Genomic DNA, 17,088 nt, shown 5'->3' with positions numbered 1-17,088 from the left:
GAATTCTTATTTGGGTTTGAATAGAATGACCTCAGAGATTCCTTCTAATTCTGCAATTCTGTGTGTATAGGATGAAAACCTAAGTAGAAAAGATGTCTTCTGCCAACTCATGCCTCTTGTAATGAAGTATAGTAGAATAATGTCTTAATATCTTTTTCAACAAGGTATTTTAAATCTTATCTTGCACAGGGTGCCAATTGGTTTTCCAAGACTTTATAGATGAGGTGCCTTGGAGGATAGAGCTCTTGACTTGAAAATTAGAGAAAAAATTATTTACTTTAACTGCCTCATTTAATCTTCAGTGTTCTTGTAGATGAGTCTAGGATATAAGATTAATTTGCCTCTGGATCCTATCCTGTTAACATGGATGTTTATTGCCCCTTACATACCAAAGTATTTATATGATAACACTTTTGAGGTAGTAAAAAATCTGAAAGCAAAGTTGATTAAGATCAACTGAGAATAGCTAAACAAACTGTAGTACCTGAACGAAATGAAATATTACTATTGTAAAAAAAAAAAAAAAAAACTCAAGATGAATAGAGAAAAGCATGGAAAGATTTAATAAAATGATGCAGGTAAGCAAAATAAAGCAAATAATATACACAATGATGACAACAATAAAAATAACAACAGCCACAAAACAATTAAAAATGAATGTTGTAAAATTACAAAGAACAAGCTTGGCCCCAAAGAAGAGACATGAGAAATACCTCCCCTCACTCCTTTGTAGAGGTGAGGGAGACCACAAATGTGGATGTCAGAATTTTTATTATTGATTAGCTTTGCTGATTTTTTCTGTTTTTCTTCTTTATCCTTTATATAATTGTTTGTTATATGAGATAGCTTTCTAGTGTGAGAAGGGGAAATTAAATTTTGAAATAAAATATGAGGAAAAATTATTTTAAAAAACATACTGATCAGATAATTCAGATGAATCAAATAACTCAGAGAAAAAACTATGTTGGGAGGCACTTTACATTAAAATTATGTAAATTGGTTTTTATGGGAACTACTCATTTTTGTTACTTTTATTCATAGCATTAATGTCTCAGTTTGATTTTAGTACTAAATTTTTCTGTTATCCATTGATCAAGAAACATGATAATCTGCCTTATAAAAGGGAGAATTTCAGAAGTGGAAGATCATCTGGCTCAAATTTTATACTATAAACAAGCAACTAGGAACAAAAGGACTTACCCAGAATCACCTAGTAGTTATAGTCAGAACTAGGACAGTAGCTCAAGTCTTCTGATTTCTGAGTCAATCACTTAACCTCTTATCATACTGAAGCACCATTTTGGGATTCTTTTCTCCAAAACCTCTACTTTAATAAATATCCTTTACCTTGCCTTTATATATCTTTTCCCACTTCTTCTCACTTCTTTCTTTAAAAACCTACACTTATACTTTCCTCTCTAGAGCATTCACCCATTTGAACAATTGGTTCTCTTTCTACCCATTATGATTCCCAACTTGTGAACCTCTTTTTCCAAATTTCTTTCACCATTAACAGCAATACATATTTATTAGCACATAGAACTATACTTTCCACACCGATAATGAATTTTAGTAGAATTTGACTATCATTATAGTCATTTACATTTAAGACTTTCAACTGCTGTAATATTATTGATTCCTCATTTTTCTCCATTACAGCTCAGCAAAGTTATGTTTATTATAAATCACTTTTTTAAAAAAGTATTTTTAGTGTAATGACTAGAAAATAGAAAAATCATTTAATATAATAAAGCCAGGTTAATATAAGATGGACATAGGATTTTGTCTAGTGTCAGGCTTAGTAGGGGTGGAACTAGACATATTTAAAAATGTGTTTTTGACCCCAAATTGAAAACATTTCTGGGAAAAAAAATTAAACATAAAGGAGTTGTTCTTTGTCCAACGTTATCAAAGAGGAGCAAGGCATTGGAATGGGATGCTATGGCATGCAAGTGAATTGAATTTGAGTGAGGGTGGGCTGAGCAAGGTCCCCATTTCACTTTCCCCCTCCAGACCCATCTGGGTGCAGTGGCCAGATAGAGATCAGGACGACTGGATGACTAGAGATGGACTAGATTCAGGGGGAGACCTGTTCCTTTTTTAAGCCAAAGTCTTCAACAGTTGTTAGTTTGACTGAGACTGCTTGTTATTACATTAGAAGTGCTCGTTATTTTGAATGTGTAAGCTAAATTTTGTCTCTATTTTCATGATTCCTCACGTGAAACTCCATCTTCCTCCTCTACAACTTTGCATAGGCTGTTCCCTATCACTGTTCTCTTTTATTTCTCACCTGACTGGTTACCTTTGGACTTCATCATGTACCCTAAGAATTTCATCTTCTTTTAAGATCATATCAACCCTGAAATTCACACCTCATCAGTACCTACTATTCCTAAGTCCCTTTTGTCCATATTAATTGGAGAGAGTAGCTGATGGACAGCTGGAGAACTCCTTCAATATCTTTCATTTAAGGGAGGTATTCAGACTAGCTGTCACTTCATTATGCACCCAACAACAGTGCCTCTGGGCAATGCTTGCATTCCCTCTTTGTCTCCACCCTTAGATTTTGAGCTCCTAGAGAACAGGAACTATATTAATTTTTATTGATCCTCAAACCTGCTATGCCCTCAATGTATCTTGTATTTACCATAGGTAGTTCTAATCTAAAAGGCTGGAATCTCTTAAGTACATTTTTATATAGCCTTTATTTATAGCAGAAAATCACTGTATTAATACAATGCCACTTACTTAGTAACAAATCTTCATTGTGCAATGAAGAAATATTTCATTTTTTTAAGTGATGTATTTTATAGGGAAAGGTACTAGACTAGTTAATTTCATTGAAAGAGGAAACTGTCAAAAGAGGAAACTTCTTTTATTAATGAAGGTCAGCACTTTCTCTACAACTGAAAGTATTAGAGAACTGTCTGGAGCACTGAGAGAGGGACCTTAAGTGACTTATCCTGTATTAGAAACAGTGTGCATCTAAGGCCAGAGACTTGGACCTTTGGGCCTTTTAGTTCTGAGGCTGGCTTTATGAATTTTATATTATTACAAATATAAAGTGATCTGTTGACACTCCATTATTTCCTATATATCAAACTAATAGATTAAATATAGATAATCTTTAAAATTCCTTTCAATTCTAAAATTCTGTAATGAATGGAATTCAAATTATATTGTAGCATATTCTAAAATTAAGTAATTTCGTATTATTTTTTACCTCTTATCTTGACACCTCTCTCTTTTGTGTAACTACTAAATTTAGTTGCTAAGTCGAGTTGGATTTCATTTCAGTGCATCTATTACTATATTGTTGAGATATAATGACACACAAATGAATATAGAGTAGTATGACAAGTAATTGTGAGTTAAGGCTGGGATCTTAATGAAAGACAAAGAATTTTGATGGAGTCATTCATTATTTTGTTCAGTGGAAACCTCCTTAATCAATTTGGTTATGGTATTTAATATCAATGAGAAAAGCAGGTAAAATAAGTAGACTCTATTCTCTCAGAGACTGACTCATCTGTTTGCTGACATGGATGACATAAAATCTTACTTAGGTAGGATGCCATGGTAGTTTGTAACTTACATAAGCATTTTATAGTTACAAAGTACTTTTATGTATACAATTGGTTTTGCAGGAAACCCTAAAATCTTAAAAAATATTTCTCAAATCTGAGACTCTTGAGAAAGAGGGGCTCTATCATTGGCTTTGATGTGTAGCATAGCATCTCTTTCTTATAATATACTAGTCTTAGATCCTCTCTTGATTGAATACAAGATAGTTTGGGAGGGAGGACACTAATAGTTTATGCTCCCTAAATTTGGTCAAAAAGTGGAATTCTGTGCAGGAGGCATGAAGAAGTGCCTTCCAGAAATGGAGGATGGTTAAAGGAACAGATGCATGAGGAACAGAGAGCCAGACCAGTTGAGACAGGCTTCCAGAGATGGGGAAGGATTGTACAGTGAAATTGGAAAAATAACTTGGTACCAAATTGTTATGGTCTTTAATCAATAGTGTAACATCAGAGTTTATTGAGTAGGGGAAGGATATGGTCATATATTTGCTTAAGGAAAATCATTCTGGCAGCAGTGTGTAGGATAAATTGGAGAAAGTAGAAACTTTAGGAAAGAAAACCAATTAGAACATTGCAATAATTTAAACAAGATGTGTGATAAGGGCCTGAACTAAGATACTTGCTGGGTAACTAGGAGAGGTTAGATTTGAGAGATACCGTAATGGTAAAAATAGCAATAATCAATTGACTATATGAGAGAAAAGGGGTCAAGAATAATGCCAAGTTTACAAACCTAGTACTCTGAAAGAATGGTGATACCTTCGAGTCAACAAGCTTTTATTAAAACTCTTACTATATACCAGCCTCTAAGCTAATCACTGGAGATAACAAATATGAGTAAAAAGAAAGGCAACTCCTGTTTTCACAGAGCATAACATTCTAATGGAAAAAGGTAACACCTAAAAGAGAGTTGAAAAAGTGTGATAGGAGAGAGATAATTGTTAGTCCTAAGAGGTCTGGTATTGAAACCTAGAAAATGAAGGAGACTAGTATGGGAATTTCCTTGAAATTGATTTTGAGGAGCAATTCACCAGTAGAAGTCTCAGAAGAAGAAGGAGAAAGCAACTGAATCTTGTTTAAAGTTTGGAGAATGAAGGATAGCTGGTCTGGGTTCTTTCCCAAAATGGAAATTTCAGGAGAGCCTTCAACAGAAATAGAGAAATTTGGAAGAGGAGTGGATTTGGGAAAATGGAAAAGAAAGGATAGTTCTATTTTGAATATGTTGAACTTGATATGTCTTCAGGACCTCCAATTTGAAATGTTAATACATAATTAATGATGCAGAACTAAAGCTCAGGGAAGAAACTAGAAATAGATAGATTGATAGATCCATCAATCAATTGATCTTGGAACCATCTGCATAGAGATGATAATTAAACTCATGGAAGTTAATGAGATCTGTGAGAAAAAGTAGTGAAACAAGAAAAGAAAGCCTAGGACAGAATATTGGAGAATATTTACCTTTAGGGTGCATGATGTGGATCATGAGCCAGCAAAGGAAAAGGATGGATGTAGAAGTAAACAATAGGAGAAGTGAACCAGGAAAGAATGGTGTCACATGAAAAAACTCTTATCAGCTGTTTTTGTTCTTCATTCTTGAAGAGGACCATGACATCAGAGGGCATATGTGAGTTGGATTTAGGTGAGGGAGGGCCGTGCAAGGTTATAGTCTCACTTTCTCTCTGGAGCCATCTCAGTTCAGTGGCCAGATAGAGAATGACTGGAGATGTTCCAGAAGCAGTGGAAGAAGACCTTGGCCTTTTCAAGTGAAGATCTTTCCCAGGTCTCAGTTTGATTGAGGCAATGCTCATTCAGTGATTAAGGTTAGGTAAGAAGAGAGGCAAAGGATGTATGGCCTCTCTTACCTCGTGAAAATAAATAAACAATCTGGAAGATTCTGACCAAACCAGAAATAATTGCTATTTATACTTACTTTGAGCCAGCAGAACCCAAACAATGGTCAAGTGAAGCTTGGGCTAGGATCTATTGGAGAGCTAGATAGAGTAATTTGGGTGTAAGGTGTGGTCCTTAAGAAAGAAATCTAACCTGTAATCCCCAAGATATCTAGCTATCAAACTTTACATTCCTTTGAGTAGAGTACCCACAGGTAAGGGTATGATCCCTGTATGAACAGAGGAAGAGGAAGTAGGGAAGGGAAAGGGGAAGGAAAAGAAGAGAAGGGAGGGAAGGAAGGAAGAAGGAAGGGAAGGAGCTGCCATTGCCCAAGTGGAACCACAAAGGGGCAGCTGCTACTCCTCAGAGGTGGTTGTCCCCTTTCTTCTAGAAGACCATAACAAGAGATAAGGGATGCCACAACTTACAAGTGAATTGGTTTTCAGTGAGGGAGAGCTATGCAAGTTCACCTACTTCACTTACTCCTTCCTGCTATTTTCTGCCTCATTTCCTACTTGTCCTTAATCACTGACTGAGTATTGCCTCAACCAAACAGACCTGGGAATGACCTTATCTTAGAAAGGCCATGGCCTCTCACTGCATCCAGGGCAGCTCCAGGTATCCCAATTTCTATCTTGCCACTGGACCTAGATGGTTCAGGAGGAGCACGGATAATAGAGAATACACTTTCCAGTTTGGAAATTAAGAGATTTGATGGTAACCTGAAAAGAGCTATTCCAGTTGAGTGATAAGGTTGAAAGCAAAATGGTGAAGGTTGAAGAAAGAATAAGAAGAAAGTGGAGATAAAGAATATAAATTGTCGCCCCTCCCCATCATCATCCCCATTCCCTCAAAAATTTGACTAAGAAAGAGGAGAGTTATAGGATGGTAATGTTAGGAAATGGCAGAATCTAGTGATAGTCTTTTAAGAATGAAATGGGTTGTGCATGCTTTGAAGGCAGTGGTAAAAGAAACTACTTAGGAAAAGATTGGAGTTTAGAAAAAGGTGGTGATATAATCCATGGGAGAAGGAAGGAGATGGGATCAGGGTCACATGTAAAGGTTTGGCCTTAGAAAGAAGGACCACCTCATTATCAGATTGGAGAGTGGAAGATATCAAGAGAGCTTTGAGATAAGGAGAAAAGAGGGAAGACACATTGAATGACTTTAATTTTCTTTGTAAAGTAAGAAGCAGGATTCTCAGCTAAGAGAAAGGGAGTAATGAAAAGTGTTGTAGTCTTGAGAAGAAAAGAAAAAGTTTGGAATAGTTTCTTTGGAGAATAAAATAGGGAATCAATTTGAAATGAGTAAGAGTTTTGCTTTGTGGCCGTGACAACTCAGTTTCAATTGGATAACATGAATTTATAATGTACCTGACTGCACAGTTTGTGACTTCTTCCAGCTCTGACCAAAAAGCACATGAGTTGTAATTGAGGAGTCAAATGGTAGGAATAATCCAGGGCTGAAGTTTTTGGTGGAGCATGGTAGGGTAGGGAGAGGGATCCTAAGCCCCTTATTTTTACATATGAGCACATTGAAGCCCAGTAAGGTTTTAATTGCTTTAGTATCAGTGAGTTTGAGAGCTAAGTTTAAATCCATCTCTTCTGACTCAATTCAGTGTTCTGTCTATTCAGAAAATGGTATTTGATTGCAGGGTATGTTTTTTTTGTTTGGGTTTTGTTTTTTTTTTTTTTTTGTAGTTTTGAGGATAGAGGATAACTAATAAATCTAGTTTTAAGTTTTATATATATACATATGTATAAAAGCATATCTATATATATGAATATATATTCATAATAAGACTAAAGTCTTAGACTGTATATTCTTAATCTTATACAATGGTGAAGTTAGTAAAGTAAGGCTATGAAATATCCTAGCCTATTATTATACATTATAAGAAAATAGCAACTATTCATAATCATGACTTTATTATTCCTTTTCTGAAAGTTCCTTTCTTCACATGTTCACTTCAATGAAAACATATTAACTTTTGAAGATCTTACTGTCTTTCAAAGAGAATTTGAGTGTAATTCAAATCTTCTCGTTGTCACTTGGAAATTAAATTAAAGTTTGTCAGATCGTTAGCATTGGATATACATTTAAGAGCTTAAAAATAAATTCCCTATATGTTTGTATTTGTGGGTAATATGCCAAAAAATCATATGTGATTTTTCATTTCAGGAAATGAAAATTACAAGCAAATAGCAATGTGTGTTCTCTACCATATAAGCATGGATGATCGATTTAAATCAATGTTTGCATATACTGATTGTATACCACAGGTAGGTCTGTTATTTTTTTAATTTCTTTTTTTAAGAATAATCTGTAAAATGTCCTTATTTTTCTTACTTTTCTTTCCTTGTACCTTCCTTGACAATCCTTAAATGAATCATTTCAATTCAGCAGCCATTTATTAAACAGCTCTATACATGAAAAGACACAAATGGAAGTGATCCCTGTCTTCAAGGAATCTCTATTCTCTTGAGGGATATTTAAATGCACAGATAGATAATTCAAAATACATAGAAAACAATGCCATCTAACCTGAAGAGTACATGAACAAATGAGAGGATAAGCAAAGACTGCCTCCTCCCACATATTGATGGTAGTGCCTGAGCTGTGTGGAAGAAAATTAAGGATGTTAAATGGTAGAGATGATGACCAAATGCATTCAAGATATGGGGGAATCACCCATGCAGAGGAGGAAAGAAATGGAATGGTGTATATGTGACTTGGTAGAACTCAAAGATTTCTTCCCTATTCATCTCAGGTCACCCAGCTAAGTCAGCAAGCATTTATTAAGCACTTAGGATATGTACCTATTATACTAATACTGAGGATGCAAAGGCACCATAAAGCAGCACTTACTCTCAAGGATGTTTCTTTTGGTGGATAATAGAATGACATATCCATATAAGTAAATACAAAGTGATTGAGGTAGAGATGCACAGGCCCAAAATGAGAGGTCCTTTGTTGATTCTAAAATCAGGTTACAACAGAAGTAGGAGAACACAAGAGACAGGATAGGAGAGTGGGCAACCAAAGGGATGAAGATGAGGGGGCAGAGGATGGTGCTCAGAAAAGGAAACTTCCATCTAGAATTCAGCCTGAGACTTTGCATCACAGGGGGACCTAAGATCCCCTAATATTCACTTCAAAGTAGCAAAGGGAAAGTTGATTTGATTATCACTCCTGAGAAAAAGCTGGAACACCAAGGTAGGAAGACAAAAGAATTAGGCACATCTATAGTAGGACTAGTGGCTAGTCCCTGCTGCTCTCTATTTAATGACCAAAGCAAGTCAGTGGAGTCTAAAAGCTGAGTTACTTATAGAGATCTGAGGGTTGTTTAAGGTACTCTTACCCATGACCAGATCAGCTTTATGCAGGATTTATTCCGATGTTGAATTTTTCTTCCATTGTGATGGGGAAGGGGCACGAGACAGAAGTGTCTTTGTTCCTAAACTAGTAACCAGAAATTGTCACAGCAAGATAAATAGAGCAGATATCCAGTCCTTAATCATGGCTGACTAAATGTCCTCAAAAGCCCTTTCTGGCTCTATATCCATCATAAGTAATTGTGGAATTAAGGCTCACCTTCTGCTTCTGTTAATAACAATTTTGAATAAATAGTCAGGTCCTAAGTTTCCTATGGCATCTTGACAGTGTTTTAGGAATTGTCATAAAGATAAAACATGAGCTCATCTCTCCATCAATAAATCAATACACTTTTATTAAGTATTTAATATATGCAATGTATTCTGCAAAGAGCTAAGGATAAAGACAAAAATTAAGCAGTTCTTACCTTCATGGAACTTATGTTCTGCAGTGTACAGTTTTCACTCTAGCACACCTTCTCATCCTGAGGTCTTATCTATATTCTACCAAAAAAAATGTTAGCCATTATTGAAGAAGTTATTTATTTTAGATTAAATAGTATTTTAGCTTATCTGTGTTCTGAAGGATATGACTTATTTTGACAAAATTTTATGTCCTACTAAGTAGTAGAGTAAAATAATTTAGAGCCTAGTTTTATCCAAACCCAGAACTCTTTTCACTTTTTAGTTAATATATTAATAAAAATACTTCTTTAGTTTCCTAAAATTTCTTATCAGGCAATATTTTGTTAGCTTAATTGGGGTTACTACATAAGAAGTTCTTGAAAGAAATAAGCCTTTTTTTAAAAAGTTGCCTTTTCACAAATTTAAATTAAGTATCCTTTTCATCCCAATTAAGTTTTAATATAAATAACACATTTATATTAATGTGTTAATGAATTAATGAATTATTAACGAATTAAAGTTACACCAGTAGGAAGTTTAAAAAAAATGTGAGCCCACCTAAAAAATTCATAAGTCATTAGCCCCTTATTCCAAGAAGCAATCTAATTATTGTTGTTTGTAGAAAACAGATTTCTTTCAAAAGAATATGCAACAAATCTTGACAGACCTTCTCATCAAAATGCTATATGTCAGCTTATGGCCAGTGCTCTGTGTCATCAAGTTCTTTGTCAGAACAAGTTTTCAATAAAAAAAAATAACTATGTCAGAGGGGGATTCTAGGTGATTTACTGCCCTCTTGCTCTATGTGTCCTGAAGGTCTCTGCTTTGCAGTTTCAAAGGGGACTTCTTTTCTAATCCTATTTTGTGTCTAAATTTCTTGGACTACAGGATATGAGCTGGAAACCAGCCAAGCCAGAGTAATGCCCTTTTGTTATATAGATTGAGGGGTGTTATCCAGCCTAAAGTCATAGAATAGTTAGAGCCAGTAAAAATGTAAAATAAAGTGAAATAGAAATTTTCTTGTTGACTTTCTAAATTATAATCTTTTTCTGACAGGCCAAAACAAAGAGTTAAACACAAAATTTTATTTAAAAGGAAAGGATATAGAAATATGAACATATTAAAACTATTATTTTATTGTATCTTTTGAGGCATTGTTAATATTAATCCTGGAGTTCAAAGCCTCATATGTATAATGTTTTTTATCTTCTTTTCAAGAACTATACCTCCATTTATTCTTTCTTGACAAATGTTCTAACACCAAACATAACTGTAATGGGAACTTGCCATGGAAAGTTTTCAGAACATTTGTGGTTTGTGTTTCTTGATTAAAATTTCCTCAAACTTTTCCAAAAGGCCAAAAATTTTTTTCTTTTTGAACATTCAGTTTTTATGGGAACAGCAAAGTTATATTACCCAAGTCTTTTGTAAACATCCTTCTCCTTGGTTTTGCTATAGGAAGAAGGCAATTTCTTGAGAAAACCAAAGTATACAGCAGACTGTGTTTCTTACTGCAATGATGCCCACCTACAACTTTCACTTCAGGGCTCAATTATGGCACACTTAAGGGAAATGTTGACATGGTTTATAACTACCCAGTGCCAAATTTATTGCACTATAAAAGAACCATGGAAATTTCAATTAGATCCATGATTCCTCTAACTTCACTAATCATTCACTGAGCTGTAACGAACATTTTATTCAGAGAAGCAGACACTGGCTGTTCAAAGCAATGTTTACAGTGCTAGTAAAGCTTTAAACTGGTCTGTGACCACAAATAGTTAAATCACTTATTAAAGCCATATCTGATGTTGGGGATTTCATAGGGTTTAACAGAATGTTTGTTCTCTTTGAAATTGTACCCAGAAATTTTAGGTAAGAAAGTTTTCAAGGGACATTATTTACACATGACATCAAATAAGAAGCATAAATAGGTCAGAATGATAGTAAAACAGGGGACCAATATGAATATTTTCCTAAATAACAAATAAATTGGGAAAGATAAGTTCATCTTTGTATATATTTTAGGCTTCATTCATTTTCCAATTTAAAACTGTTTTTGTTCCTGTTGATTAAAAAAAAAAAAAAAAAAAAAAAAAAAAAAAAAAAAAAAAGCAGGAAACCTATCTCCCCCTTTGCCAAGCACAGTGGTTTGAATATTGTACACATTTCAGTAAATATTCATTGATGAAGAGATAAATCTTATAAATGTAAGGTTCATTGTTATAAAGTACTGAATATCTGGAGGCAGTGATTGACCATTTGCTCATACACATATTATACTTGCAATTCTATTCATATTTCCTTATGTTAGATTATTTCTGATGTGTTCTCTTTATCTCTACTTGACCAAAATTCTGGGTCATTTTAGTCAGGTCATAGATTCTTTTTTCTTTTTAATAGTCTTGGTGGATGGATTATCTCAGGTAAACATCCTTATGGAAGTCAGGAGTATTTAATAGTTGTATTCTAATAACAGTTAAAAATAGGTATTAACAGTTCATTGTTATTTAGACCTCTAAAACGCATGTTTTGTTTAAATAGGTGCAAATGCCATCCAGATGCTTATAAAAAGTATTTATTAGTGATGGAATGGCCAATCAAAGTACATGGTTAGGTAATGATGTCATGGTGTTATTTAATATTTTACCACAGAACAGTATGCAAAGATCTCCATAGCTACCCACATGTTTTCCACCACAGTTGTCCTATTGGGCCCCTCTTTGATCTACATGCTGCTTTTTAGCTGAATGCTGGTAAACGTCCTTTCTGACAGCACCCTTTGCTCCTGCCTGCCATTATCTGCCGAAGTTCAGAAACCAGAGCATCACTTCAAACAGCAGAGTTAGGGAGTAGCCAGTCAGGAGAGATTCCTGAGGCATGCAAAGTTCTGGCATAATCATTCAAAGATGTTTGGGCAGGAGGTTGGAGTAGAGGGGGGGTGATGTGTGCAGAGGTGTATGTGAATACAGCGAACTGTGGGGGTTGGCCTCTGGTCACTGGTAAATAAGTGAAGTCAGGTGCCAGAGAGTCTAGACACAGTGATTTCAGTCCTGGGTCTGTGGTATCTGATACTCAATATGGGACTTGTCTGATTGAACACTACTGCCTCTTCATTGCACAAGCTGTAGACCTTTTAGTGCCTTCCTATTAAATCAGTAAAAGATGACAATGGACATAGTTAAAGCAGAACAAATTTAATTTTAATATTTCCTAGTTGGCAGCAATTACATTGACTTTTGAAGTGCCACGGGTAGCAATCAAATTAAATAAAAGCATAATGGTACACATGGAGCTCATAGTAAACTATTATTTTAAAATTTGAATAGGTTTAATTGAAATTGAAGTGAGTTTCTTTTTCTTATTATAAAGAACTAATTCTGTATCAGAATGTATTCTATTCATCTTAAGTTTTAATTTCTCATGATTTTGTGAGAAAATTGCTAAGGTTAAAAAATCATTTGACTTATGAAAAAAAAGTGTATAGGAATAATTAGAAACTAAATAAGTCTTAAGAGTTTAATGTGAGAATTGCTGACAGGTAATAACTTCATCACCTAAATTATCATCTCCTTTGACCTTATAAATCAGGGCAGTGTTAATTTTATGGAATCACAGATTAGTTAATTCTTATTTGTGACATGAATAATTCTATAAGGCACGTTAGAGATTAGCCAATTGTTGGGTTTTTTTTTTCTTGATCTTACATCAGAAAAAGTTTGAAAGAAATCTATAATAGGTTTTAGGTTGGAATGTAAAAACCCCAAATAAATATGAGTTACATTAATTAGAACATTATGACTGAAAAATATTTATGTAGTTTGTAGTTACTTTAAATTGTTGCTATATTAGGTGATATATATGAGTAGCAAATGAGATCAGATGCAAGATACATCTAATGAATGTAGATTAAATAATTGATACAGTATTTTTTATCTATGTAGTCATCTTAGGTTTCAGTTGCTCATGATTTTATTCTAAAGATTCAAGTATCAGTAACATTTAGATTAAAAGGATCCCATTAGGGAAATGACATGATAGAATGTCTGTGCATGTTTTAAACAGTTCACCTGCCTTGCTACAATTTTAAAAGTATAGAAGTATTTCCAAGTCATAAATCATAGATATGCCAAATTCACCTGCTTTTAAAATATCTTTATTTCATGGATGATTTGGGATCTGCCACCTTTAAATTGTTATTTCTTCTCTAAAGCCAATTCATAGTTTGTTTAATTTCTTCTGTATGTACAAAATAACTTTTCAAATTGCTTCAGTTTTATTTACTTGGCAAAGATTTTGTTTTATTTTCTTTTTCTTCTAATTCAACACCTTAGGACAGGGGATAATTTACAAGCATTTATTAAGGCTCTTCTATATGCCAGGTATTACATTAAGTGAAGAGATAAGAAGGCAAAAGTGACACAGACTAAGTGAGAGGTGATAAAAGTTTGTGGTCATATGAATGTTGTAGTATTACTACAATGTAGTATTACAAATGATAAAATTTAGCCACTGAGTGAATATTTGAATTGAATGAGAATTGAGGAATCAAGGATAACATCAAACATATAAACCTGGTGACCAGAAGAATTGTGCAACCCAGCCTACAACAATAATAAGAAAATTCAAAAGAAAGGCTAGTTTTTTGGGGAAAGTTAGTGAATTCTGTTTTGGACATGTTGCAAATAAGATGTTGCTGGGACATAACTTTTAAAAGGTCCAATAGGCAGTGCATGATGCAATATGGGAGCTTTGGAGAAAGTTTAGTGTTAAATGTAGAGATCCAAGAGTTATCTTCATAAAGAGTATAGAGGGGAAAAAATCAGTGACTAGAACAGAACTTTGTGGGTTACTAACAGTTAGTAGGTGTGATATAGATGATGATTCAGCAAAAGAGAGAGGAAGGAGAAGAGCCTAGATAGGTAGGAGAATCAAGAGAGGGAAATATCATGAAATCCTTGAGAATAGAGTGTCCAAAAGGATGATTAGCATTGTCAGATGTTTCAGAGATGTTGAGAAGAATGGGAACTGGGGAAAGGTCAAAAGATTTGTCAATTTAGAGATTAAGTTGACTTTAGAGAGAATGGTTGCAGTAGAATGATGATGTTGGAAACCAGATTGAATAGGATTGAGAAATAAGTGAGATGAGAGGAAATGGAGACTGAAGGCAGTTTTTCTAGGAGTTTGTCTAAGAAAAGGAGAAGAGAAAAAGGAAATAACTACTGGGATTTTGGTGAGAAGTTTGTTTTGGTTTGGGAGTTTTTTTGATTTGTCTTGAATTGAGAAGACTTTGAAGTGTTTATAGGCACTATACAAGAAACTAGCAGAGAGAGATTGAAGATTAGGAAGAGAAAAAGGATGATCATAGCAATATAATAGAAAAGGCAAGAAGCAATGGGATAACAAGGGAGGTAGAGACAACTTTTAAGAGAATTGTGTGAAGGAGAGGATGGGGGATGATATCAAGGCACTACGATGAAGAAAAGGGAAGGAGAATCATGAGATTCTCAAGTTGAGGCCCAAGATAAAGTAGAGAGACAGAACTAAGATTTTAATCCTGTGCTCTTTCTCTTATAATTTTATTATAAATTTATTATAAATAATTTCTCTTATAAATAATTCTTTTTTTATTCTGAAAAGTATTCAAGAATCTCTGTGGTTCCTTTTAACTCTAAATCTCTAATACAAACTCCCTAGATCATTTTCACATCAGTATTGTGTTAGTGTGCTTTCCCATTCCATACTTAAGAAGTTTTTTTAACCTAAATTTATTATTAAATTGTATTTAGTAGATTCAGTTTATCAATCAAGATAGTTGAGAATTTTTTGGATTCTGATGTCATTCAGCATCTTCAGTAAGGGAGTCAGCATAGGTGCATTTAGAAAATTTTTATGACATAAAAATTGAAAAATCTTCCATTTTAAAAATATCTATTTTATTTAAAGCTATTATGACCTTTAAAAAGAGTGATCAGATCATATTTGTTGGTAGCAATTATATTTTGTTCATCTCTTCCATGAAACATTTGTAAAATTCCTTCAACCTACATTTCAGTCTTCTCTGAACACCTTTTGTTCTTGCAGTCCATACCACAATGCATACATATATATGTGTATAGAAAAAACATCTATGTGTGTATATACACATACACACACACACACACACACACACACACACACACATATATAATTTATTGGTTGTTGTGTATTACCTCCTTATATTGTAGTTATTTCTGGTGCATAAGGTTTGTCTCTTCAATCATATGATAAACTAGTCATACAAAATATGTTCAGACTTATATTTCTCATAGCACTTGGTATAGTCCAGGGCCCAGTACAGCAAGAATTCAGTAAATACTTATCAATCAGTCACTCAACAAACATTTGTAGAATAATTACTATGTGCCAGGCACTTGTGCTAAGTTATGTGTTTATTTCTTGATTAGAAGGGGTTTGTTGTCAGAGAATATATAATGTAAAAAAAAAGGATGCATGGTGAACTTTTGTTGTCATTCTTTTATTTTTGAGTTTTTAAATGTTCTGATGACATAACTCAGGGTGTGTGTGTATTTATTGCTAGCTAATGAAAATGCTCTTTGAGTGCTCTGATGAACGAATTGACCTAGAGCTCATCTCCTTCTGCATCAACCTTGCTGCTAACAAGAGGAATGTACAACTTATTTGTGAAGGTCAGTGTCTTGAATTTCTTATTGCTTATCTTTAAGTATAAGATATAGTCAGTCAGGGGCAGCTAGGTGGCACAGTGTTAGAGCACCAGCCCTGAATTCAGGAAGACCCGAGTTCAAATCTGGGCTGAGACACTTAACACTTCCTAGCTGTGTGACCATGGGCAAGTCACTTAACCCCAGCCTCAGAAAAAGAAAAGAAAAAAAAAAAAAAAAAAAAGATATAGTCAGGCCATTGGCAAGGTATTAAGATATATGTTCTATAATGGACAAATAGCACTGCAAGTCATCCCAGAGCCATCTCTTTTAGCTTTAATTTCTGCAAGTATTAGAAACTACTATGATGTAATCCAAAAATATAGATGGATACATAATATATTTTTGAACGGGAACATTTTATAGTTTGTCTTGGGTTATCCAAAATTATTATTGGTCAATTTATATATTTTCCAGAAAGAAGCTTTTTCCTTTTCATTTTTGGTTTTCTTTTAATCACTTATTTGTTAAACTGGTATATTGAGATAGTTTTTTTCTTAATTTCTCTCTTCTTAATTCTCTCAAATTAAGTTATAATTGAATTGTATTTTCTATGCTTTGTATTTTTTGTCTGTAGGAAATGGACTGAAGATGCTCATGAAGAGAGCTCTAAAATTCAAGGATCCACTGCTGATGAAGATGATTAGGAACATTTCACAGCATGATGGACCAACTAAAAATTTGTTTATTGTAAGAAGTACTTCTTTATTATGCACTAAATTGGGTTAAGTACTGTCCTCTATAGACAGTTTATAGCTATCTGTTCCAGGACCTCAGGGTATGGGAGAGGCAATACCAGATTGTGGGGAGAGCTCACATTTTATGTCAGAAAATGATGGGTTCACTGACTAGTTGTGTGGCCTTGGCCAATGTCTTCTGCCTCTTTGAGACTTAGTTTCCTTTTCAGTAAAAGAGTTGTAATAGCACCTACTTCAGAGAGATTTTTTAGAATAAAATGATATTATGGGCAGAAAGTGCTTGCAAACCTTAAGATTCTGTACAATTGCAAGATATTATTGTCATCATTATCTTTGATCTGATTGTTTTGGAATATTCCCTCCCACACCCATACTATATAACTTTTGTCCAAACTTTCCAATAAATATATAT

The 17,088-nt window shown here is 34.1% G+C and overlaps 1 protein-coding gene across 3 annotated transcripts in view; it reads left to right on the top strand.

The window, feature by feature from the left end:
• Positions 1-17,088, top strand: part of KIFAP3 (kinesin associated protein 3) — a 213,127-nt gene that overhangs the window by 114,546 nt on the left and 81,493 nt on the right. For all 3 annotated transcript variants that reach the window (XM_074308323.1, XM_074308321.1, XM_074308322.1), the window contains exons 11-13: positions 7,659-7,759; positions 15,837-15,945; positions 16,556-16,668. In XM_074308323.1, coding sequence (XP_074164424.1) covers positions 7,659-7,759; positions 15,837-15,945; positions 16,556-16,668 — 323 coding nt within the window. The remainder of the gene's footprint in view (positions 1-7,658; positions 7,760-15,836; positions 15,946-16,555; positions 16,669-17,088) is intronic.

Source organism: Sminthopsis crassicaudata, chromosome 4, assembly GCF_048593235.1.
Source record: "Sminthopsis crassicaudata isolate SCR6 chromosome 4, ASM4859323v1, whole genome shotgun sequence".
NCBI classification, from domain to species: Eukaryota; Metazoa; Chordata; class Mammalia; order Dasyuromorphia; family Dasyuridae; genus Sminthopsis; species Sminthopsis crassicaudata.
The sequence above is the reverse complement of the archived record's forward strand: the minus strand, read 5'-3'. Positions and strand labels throughout refer to the sequence as shown.